The sequence below is a fragment of the Hirsutella rhossiliensis genome (assembly GCF_020360975.1).
Source record: "Hirsutella rhossiliensis strain HR02 chromosome Unknown scaffold00002, whole genome shotgun sequence".
Lineage (NCBI taxonomy): Eukaryota > Fungi > Ascomycota > Sordariomycetes > Hypocreales > Ophiocordycipitaceae > Hirsutella > Hirsutella rhossiliensis.
This window is the reverse complement of record NW_025408668.1, coordinates 2,556,832-2,566,181: the sequence shown is the minus strand read 5'-3', so window position 1 is coordinate 2,566,181 and position 9,350 is coordinate 2,556,832. Positions and strand designations below refer to the sequence as shown.

Below are 9,350 nucleotides of genomic sequence, written 5' to 3'. Positions count from 1 at the left end.
GGCATTATTAGTAATTTAGATCCCTTCTTTATCTCGCTAGGCGAAGAAAAAGTCAAGCTCGAATTAGCTTAGATATCGGATCAACAGCTTAGAGGGTAGGAAATAAAGTAGCTTACTTAGGTAGTAAGCGGTTAAGAGGGGATGGAAGCCAGTTAGAGATAAGCCTTATTTAGGAGGGGCAAGGAACGTTGATAGGCAAGGGCATCATGAATAGCCACTATACTGAGATATTTAGTGGATTATGGTCTACCTATTCCACTCGGGCAGCCAGTGGATTGAGTCGAGTGGCTTTCGACCCTGGGCTTCTTCACTTGCCAAGCGCTTTGGGAACGTTCGCGTAAGACTCCTAATCACCTCTTCTAATCATAAGGAATGACAGGGAGCTTACCGGCCGCTACCAGACAATGGTATTCACTCACCTTCCCTCCGCAATCTTCCTTGCCCTCAACCGGGTACATTTCCCTCATCCCTGGCTTCTTCTAGAGCTTAGTCTTAACCCCAGTTCGTGGACGTAGTGCTACACTCTCTCTTTCTAGTGGCAATCGTGCCGGCACAGGAGCGGACGGCTGTCATGAGTCTAATCATCGTAGTCAAGACGACGGCTCAGAATTTCGGTCCGCTAATAACCAGGTTTCTTACCAACCATGGCTTATTTCGTGTCATTAGTATCCGCCGACATTCTAAAAGCAAGCTATGATATAGGACTGCTTGTAGTCTTCGAGAACCATCAAGTAGGGAATGTCGAGCGCAGCAGAATTGCGGATCAGGGGAGAGTTGCGAATGAAGGTGGCGAGTGAGTGGTCCAAGGGAGACCATCAGGACCCCGAGCGAGTTCAATTCAAAGCATATGACGCCAAGAAAGGGGGCCCCGGTCCACTAAGGATTGACACCACTTTCGAGCAATATTACCATAATAGTTGGTAAACACACAGGTAGCATCGTGAAACATGAGTTTGTATTCAATATTGGCTAAAAAGCTGAAGTGCGAAGGCACGCTGTTCATATAGATGTAGTACTAGAAGCTCGGTAGTGACGAGGTAACTCAAGCTGAAGCCCCAGCTGATAAAATTTGACAGAAAAAATACAGAAAAAAATCCCTAGTCGTACTTATGGGGGCTCGGGGTCTCAGCATGGCAGACAGCCCTCCACTCCCCATCGGCGTCTTGCCTCCATGTGGTGCAGACTTGCAAATAGATAAATCATAATCAAATCAAATCAAATTAAATCAAATTAATCCAAATCAAATCAAATCAAATTGCCCCTGCGCTGAATCAAATCAAATCAAATCGCAACACCCAAATTTATTTGGATATCTGATTATTTGATACGCCCCACAATGGCGACCTGGGCCAATAGTTTTGGGGAGCCAGCCCTGCCTGGCCTAGAGTGGTCGCTAATTACGGGCAGTTGCTTTTCCAGGCCGTGTCACCAAGCTTTCTTTTGTGTTTTACCTGACACGTTTGATCGTGAAATATATCTTTGGGTGCATCTGCCATATTACGGGGAGATATTTGTAGCCGATGGCCAAAATGGGACAGCTCTGCACTTGACTGCTGCAATGGCGCATATGGGAGGAGTACCGAACCTCGCGGTCGAGCAAGATACGATACCCGAGGAGCCCACAGCTGCAAGGAAGACAACGGACCTAGATGACTTCATGACCTCAATTAGGAAACTTGGCGCCCAACCTGCGCCTCACCGTCCTCCATGCGTGACGAGTACGCAGAATGGGTGGGCAGTACCGATCCGGGCGATTGTCTTGTGGACAATCCCATCCAGTACTGGCTTCTCCGCAGACGCCAATATCCACGCCTGTCGCGAATGGCAATCGACCTCTTTTCCATTCCGGCGATGTCTTCAGAGCCGGAGAGAATATTTAGCCTTGCCGGACAGATGGCCGCAGCTCAGAGAGGCCGCCTCAAAGCGGACCTTATCAAAGCGGACCTTATAGGAGCGGCTCAATGTATTTTGTCGTGGGAAAAAAGTGGGGCTATCCAGATATCCAAATGAGATCCAAATCGATTCAAATCAAATCAAATCAAATCAGATCCATGATTTTGCTATCCAAATCAAATCAAATTGGACCCCGGATTTGATTTGATTTATCTATTTGCAAGTCTGATGTGGTGGCACATAGAGCTTCGTAATCTTTGCCTCCTCGGTCGGCACGAACGTGATAGCACACGAATGCTGCCATCAGGCCAACTGGAGTCACCCTCATTTCCGTGACATCGTATCTTGTCCACCTCTTGAAAGCCTTGGGATCCAAGACCCTTTCTTCTAGGGTGGGTTTAGTGTCCGACGAGAGTGGCGGACAGTTTGGAAAGTGGAGGACGCAGTCGGACGCGAGGAGGGGGAGAATGGCTTCACCGGGGTGTGCAGACGAGAGCCCTGCCCAGAGAGCATTTTCTTGAGTCTTGATGTCGGCCCTAACACGGTCGTAGAGATCAGGCATGGCGAGGGCTTAGTCTAACAGACTAGTAAGTTGAGCAATCGCGGATCATGACGCCAGACGCCTGTGAGATAATAAGGAGGGTTATTTTCTCAAGGGGCGCTTACTCTGAATCGCGCTAACCAGCTACGATGGATCAATCCAAGGGAGACTTTCGCGTCGAGGTATTGTAGAGCGGACCAAGATTTCGTTCGGCCTTTGCGTATGGAGTAGTTGGTCGAAAACGCGTAAAGCTATCCCTTTTATTTGATCTGGGGTCCCCAAACTCACGCTGACATGACATACATAAAGCTATGACGCAGCGGACGGGGTCATTCTGCCAACTTTCGTCGCATGCCGTCATGCAGTCTGACGTCAAATCCCCCTCCCCCGCCACGAACTGACGAGACACGCTACGTTACGTATGTACGGAGTAGAAAATACGTGATCAGACCAAGAAATTGATAAGGTCTAGGTCTCTCTCTGTCTCGTCGCCCCAACAGATGGGCCTTTTGTACCCCTCTTTGCCCCTGATGGTCCCTTCTCATAGTCCTACTTCTTCCTCAGGAGTACAAGTGCCAAGACGATGGAAGTGAGGTATGTACTCATAAGGTCGGCATTATATATGTAATGGACTAATAGTTATATACATACAACATGCAGTGGCAATCTACTCCGTAGCGATGTTGAGATCATAGGGACCCTGCCCTCGACGACCCTGTGGTTGGGCCCAATATGAAGATGGGGTGAATGTACTGTAGAAGCTTGTGACTATATGAAAGAAAACCCCACCAGTCATCGAGGACTATGATAAAGATGAAGACGGACCGACCCCTTTTTAAGACTCTGTGGCCTGCATGTGCACTATTCCAACACACAAGCTGCATTCCCCGTGGCCTGCTGTCTGCCCATATATTCATATTCACGCCTGGTCGCTCTTGAGAAGCTTCGAGAGACGCACTCTGCGTCACGTCGAACAAGCTGACGCCAGGCGTGACATTGGTCCCAAGCCAGTTGCGCAGCTCGACGGCCACTAGTGAATCCACGCCGTACGTCGACAGCGGCACGCCCGTTTCGATTCCCAAAGGAACGAGGGCGAGACTGTCAGCCAATCTCTCCCGCAGCGCCTCCACCACCGCAGCCTCACTTTGGGTCCCTCCCGCCGTGTAGTTGCTCTGGCCCATGTTTCCGACGACACTAGTCACCGAAGACAGGACAATGAAAAGGTCGACATCAGGCCCTGCAAACAGGTCGTCTAGGTTCTTGGTGTCTTGCACCTTGGGACCCAGAGCGCCCTTCCACTGTTCCCAGGTCATGGTATCCAGCATTGCGTCGTGCAAGGCGACGGCTGCCTGAACTACGCCTCGGACTGACTGGCCTCCTGTCGCGCAACTTACCTACCGCCTTGTCCAGCTTCGCCCTGTTGGAAATGTCGCAACTGCGCAATAGCACCTCGCATGGGGAGGCGCCCTAGAATCCATCCGTCCTTCACGTTCCGCCTTTTCCGGTCTGTCGTGCCTTTCATCACATCACATACGTACATAACGTACCTCACTGAGTCATGCAACGCACCACGTCATGCAACAAATTGCCCGACCGGCAAGCCAGAGCGAAAATTAATCCTGCAACCGACACAAACCATTTAAAATACTATTAAACATTACAATATGTGAAACACTTCATACAGAGTCTATCTATATGATGGTTTTCTTAGGAAATATGAGCAGGCGGTCTTGTGGTCCGCCCAGACCTGAGAGACTGAGAAACCGGCCTCCATACTTCCTGCGCTTCCGTCGAACGGGAGGTATGTCTTTACCCCTAAAGCTCCGGGACTGTGGTCTCGAGCCACTGAAGCTTCAGAACCAATCTTTACCCTTTCTTCCTCCGAGTTGTTGCGTGGTTGAATGCCCGTCGCGCAAACCCGCTTCCAACGCCCCTCGTTTTTCTCACCGCTACCATGTCTTTTGTGCCCTCTTACACCAGGCTTTGACGTAGCAGCTACCTCAAACTTGACTTCCCGAATAGCCTGGCGTTCAGCCTCGCGTGCAGACCTCTCTGCTTTTAATTTTGCTGCGGCCTCCCGTTTCTCAGCTCGCTTTGCCTCGCGCTCCGCAGCACGCTCTGTCTTCTCTCGAGAACGCTGCTCTCGCAAGGCCTGACGCATTGCAGCCCGCTGTTTTTTCTTCTCGGCAGATTCTCGAGCCTTTTCTTCACGTGATATGGCTACCTGGAGTCGACGATCTTCAATGGCTTGCTTGCGCTGCTCGTCGGCCTGTGCCTTGTCCGTCTGACGTCGCCGCGCCAGTTCCACCTTGGCTGGACTGAAAAAGACCGGCTGGCCACCACTTTCTTCCGGATTGAAAAGGCCCAAGGCCTTTCTGCGTTTCCCTTTTTTATGTGCAAGTTTGAGCGCTTCCTGTAGATCTCGATTTTCGTGTTGTACGAGCTCATATTGTGTCGCCAGTTTCTCTGATGCTCGGGAGAGCGCTGTGACTCGGGAGTCCATCAGCCCTTCCTTGCGGAGACGGCGGGTAATGCGCCGAATAGCCCGAAGAGAGCCTGGAGTCTTCATCGCCCTTTCCTCAGATGCAGTTTGTGGGGGTGTCACATCACTGCTGTGGCTAATCTTGGACAATACTTTGCCGGGGTCGAGTGGATGGATTCCTGTGGCCCGCCAACCAGCCTCGATATTTTTGGCCGTAAATGCCTGGTTCCACGCATCACGAAAGAGTGGCCAAAATTCCGTTTGGTAAGGCGAATTAACCCCATCCAATGGACATCAGCTGGTCGGAACCTTGAGCATAATAGGTGGAGAGTGCGGAAAACAGGCCAACATCGAGTGGTTGAAGCCGATGAGTTGAGTGCGATGGCAACACAGCAATGAGAATTCGATTCCGATCGGCATAGTCAATGAATTTCAGGTTAATGTGACTATTGTGACCGTCTAAAATTAAGAGACGGTAGGCACGACCAGCCTTTGCTTCGTATGGCAGTCAAATATGCGCTGAAGCCAGTGTAAACCCAGTGCATCACAGCTCCAGCCGTTTTCCGTACTGGCGAAGAAGGCTACTTGCTGGAATGGTCAAAATCCTCAAGCCAAGTATCTTGAAAGTCTTTTGACTCCCTTTGTAAATGAGGGCCGGTGGCGGTACGAATAATCTGCACATATGGCAGCGATCAGCGTGATGAACTCCCGGTTCCCGTCTTGGCTTGCCCTGACCAGTTTTCCGCGCCTGAGGGCTTCTCGGGGGACAACTCGCTTGGTGGAGCGAGAGAGACCAATTTGGAATCCCTTCTCGTCAAAATTATAAACATTTGAGGGACTGATGTTGTACTTTTCGATCTTTTCGCGGAGCTAGTTGGATTCGGTCAGAAATGGCGACTTTACGGCATTTGACCGAGTATTGTCGGCAGTATACCCCTTGAAATGACGATAAAAAGCAGTCTTACTAGATTGAAGAAGTTTGGAAATGCCTGAATTATCAGCAGCCTTCCGCTGATGATCTATGGTGCGCAAATACAAGCTCGAAAGACGGTCATGGTGTCGCTTGCGGAAGCGGCTCACCCAGTTGACACCAAGCTCTGTCCCTGCGATTTCCTCGGCGATATTCTTCAACATCTGAGGGTAGGCGGGATACCACGGTCGGTCAGCTTATTGACGTGCCCAATAAGAATCTCCTCCTGCGCGCTGGTGAGTTTCTGTCGCGAGTAAGAGTTCGCGTCGTGATTTGAGGCTGTTTTGCCTTTGAAGCGGCGCCACAGCGTGGATTTGTCGATATTGTATCTCCTCGCGGTCTCTGCATATTTAGGGCGATCTTGGGATTGCAGTTCTATAATTGCCTCTGCAATACGAGGGTTGTGATCCATATCGCGTCAATTTGAAGAAGACGCGTCAGGTGTTGAAAATTGTTGCATGACCTAGTGCGTTGCATGACGCAGTGGGGTACGTTATACATAGACCCGGATGCAAGACATACATGTCTCCGGTCTCACCCAATGAACAAAATTCGGGCGGGATAAGCTCCTAATTCGAGACCGCTAGTACCGGCCAGTACGGCAGGGTTCCTGACACCTTTCTCTGTACCCCTGCCTGCATCCGATCATCATCAGCCCGCATCCTCGTCTGATTGTCATAATACCAGCTTACTCCGTAGTTAGAACCCAGCAAAGTCTTTCAGCTTACGGAGTACTCGCGTCACCTTGACTCCAACTTCGCCTCAGCCTAATTACTAGCTGTAACTCACTTGACCTGGAGCTTCCTTTACAGAGCCCGCGGTCTCATCAGCATGTACTCGGAGGATGGGTAGCTCCACTTGTTGATCGAGGTCGTCTCTTCGAGTTGCAGATCAAAGGTCCGAACGAGCTGGAAGGATGATGGCAAGCCTGTCAGCAGACCATCCACGATTAGGCGCCAACCCTGGACGGGCATTGAACCCACCATGACAATTGCTTTGTAAAGAGCCATCAACCCGATGTGTTTCCCGAGACACTTTCGAACCCCCACTCCCCAGTGCACATCCATGCGGCCCCATTCCTGCAGCTGCTCTGCCGAGGCACTCAGCCACCGGTCAGGCAGGAATTGGTCTGCCTGGTCGCCGTAGAGATCCGGATGCCGGCCAATGGTGGCGCCGCTGGAGGACACCGACGTGCCGGGGGGGACGTACTTGCCAGCCAGGGAGAAGGGTTGCCCCGGCGGCGAGCAGCGGCGGCGAGGGAAGGTGGATGCGATGTAACGAAGCCCCTCGTTGACGCAGGCGGTGATGAATGGGAGACGCCGGGAGGCCTCGTACGCGGGGACCTTGCCGGAGAGACGGCCCTGCACGAAGGCCGCATCGACTTCCGCCTGAGCTCGATGAAAGATGGAGGGGTCATGGGCAATGAGAAAGACCAGGTTGGTGACCATGAGGGCAATGGAATCGGGGCCGGCCATCCTGTACGTGTGGTCAGAGGGGTTTCAGGTGTTGTCTCGGCCACCGCACACTCACATGTCCATGAGAAGCTGGTCCTCGATTTCTTGCAGCGGGATCTCTCGGTCGTTGGGCGGCGAAGGAGAGGCAAGCCATTGGTCCAACATAGAGTGCTCATACCGGGGCTTGCCGGCGCACGCCCGTCGCTGCTGAGCCACTTGACGGATTTCCTACATGGGAACCCGATGCGATCAACCAATGATGCCACGAACAGGAGTGACAGGGGCTTACCGCCATGAACAGGCCCAAGCCCCGGCGATCGGTTGGGCGGGAAACAAAGAGGCGCCGGCCCAGCGGGTTGTTTCGCGCGAAGGCTGCGATGGGCGGATACAGCGACAGCCGCTGCTGCAAGGCCGTTGTTTGCCCCATGTTGCGAATGAGGCCGCGGACATCCCCCTTCGCATCCATGAATCCCAACTGAATCCCCAGGGACATGGCGGCGATGACGTCGAACGAAAAGTATCTAAACAACCACAGTTGGCGGCGTGGCGTCAATCTCCACGGACTATTACGTTACCTGATCCACGCCCCAAGATCGACTCGCGGAGCTTTCTGCGACTCGGCTCGGAGACTCGACATCAACTGGGTGACTTGGTCGTCGAGGGCGTGCTCCGAGAGCTGAACGCATGGCAGAGAGTACTGTGGAAAGACAACCAAGCTTAGTAGACCTCGTCACCAACGGCGGACACGGTCTGGTCACGTACCGCATGGCCAAAGCGACGCTTGGCTGAGGCGTGGTCGGTGTGGGACTTTTTGTTGAAGACCGCGGTCGAACAGGAAAACTCCTGGTGAAAATCCGTCTTGTCGGCGTGTCTATGATAGACAGTGGTGATCATGGAAGGCTCGTTAAAGCAGAGGTGGTTTGGGCCGCATCGTACCACCGGACCTATATGACGGCACCAAGTTTAGCGGCCTCCTGGCCACAGGCCAACCGGATAGGATGCACTGCGCTACCGTATTGCTCATGGAGCTTGCTATACCACTCGCCTTCCTGGCCGGTCCAGAACATGTAGAATTGGTAGAAGCTGGTCAACGCCGGCAGCACGGGACCTGGGAATTGGCTTAAAGGGTGCCAGTAGAGGCGCCGGACGAGGAATAGCAGCACAATGAGCCCAAGGCTCAGTGATATGTGAAGACAGGACAGATGCTCCAACATGGCAAAAGTCGTGAAGCTACCACAACGTAGCAAGTCAAGGAACTATGGAGAGTGTGCTTTCCCAGTCAAGGTATCAGGGGTCAGGTAGAGCCGGGCGCCGAAAGGTTGGAGGGAAACTGTTGGGGCCAGGGTCCAGCTGACATCTTTATATGTACTCTGGTGACCCTTGGAGCCCATTTAGAGAGGCATTAATCTGTATAGGACTCTGCTCGGTGGTACTAGGGGCCTCAAAAACGACTTCTAATCCCGCCCCTGTACTATAGGCAATGTAGTCGGTTGGCACCCCAGTCGCATTATTTCGTAGATCCCTACCATCATGCATGCGGGCTGACCTCAAATATCTAGAGCATGCCTTGCGAAGCTGCCGTGGCACCAACGACGGACGACGGATCCGGGGACCTCAGACTCTAGCGGCATGCTTCCGAAGTAGGTAGAGGTTTATTCTCTCGCTCTCCCTACGGCTATTTCTTCCCTTTATCCCATCCGCCCCTTTTCTTTCGATCCCAACAAACATAGAGCACCCGTCAACAAAAAAGCCAGCTCCGCCATGGTGTCACGAAGAACAAACTCGAAGAGCCACAGCCTCTGAGGCTGTTGTTTGTTCCCTTGCTTGCCGATGCGGTCTGATGCAGAGGGAGAGACCTGAAGTAGACCTGCATTCGGGGTGACCGCCTGTCAAAGAGAAGTCTCAGAGACTAGTATGGAAGCTGATGTGAACCTCTAAGACTTCCCAGAAGGGCCCCATAGCCGACAGCATGATTGAGGTAATAATACGGATGATCAGGGTCGAGGAGGA

At 52.4% G+C, this 9,350-nt stretch overlaps 2 protein-coding genes across 2 annotated transcripts; both read right to left on the bottom strand.

Moving 5' to 3' along the window:
* Positions 1–3,353: 3,353 nt before the first annotated feature.
* On the bottom strand, positions 3,354–3,759 carry HRG_01870 (KR domain-containing protein; the record flags this gene model as incomplete). The annotated part of the gene is made up of 2 exons (XM_044860341.1): positions 3,354–3,377; positions 3,430–3,759. 2 exons carry the CDS (start codon positions 3,757–3,759, stop codon positions 3,354–3,356), a joined length of 354 nt encoding a protein of 117 aa, XP_044723974.1.
* A 2,933-nt stretch (positions 3,760–6,692) lies between these two features.
* On the bottom strand, positions 6,693–8,554 carry HRG_01869 (cytochrome p450 domain-containing protein; the record flags this gene model as incomplete). Its single annotated transcript, XM_044860340.1, has 7 exons — positions 6,693–6,794; positions 6,870–7,362; positions 7,417–7,568; positions 7,630–7,861; positions 7,916–8,037; positions 8,103–8,284; positions 8,353–8,554. 7 exons carry the CDS (start codon positions 8,552–8,554, stop codon positions 6,693–6,695), a joined length of 1,485 nt encoding a protein of 494 aa, XP_044723973.1.
* Between the last annotated feature and the right edge of the window lie 796 nt (positions 8,555–9,350).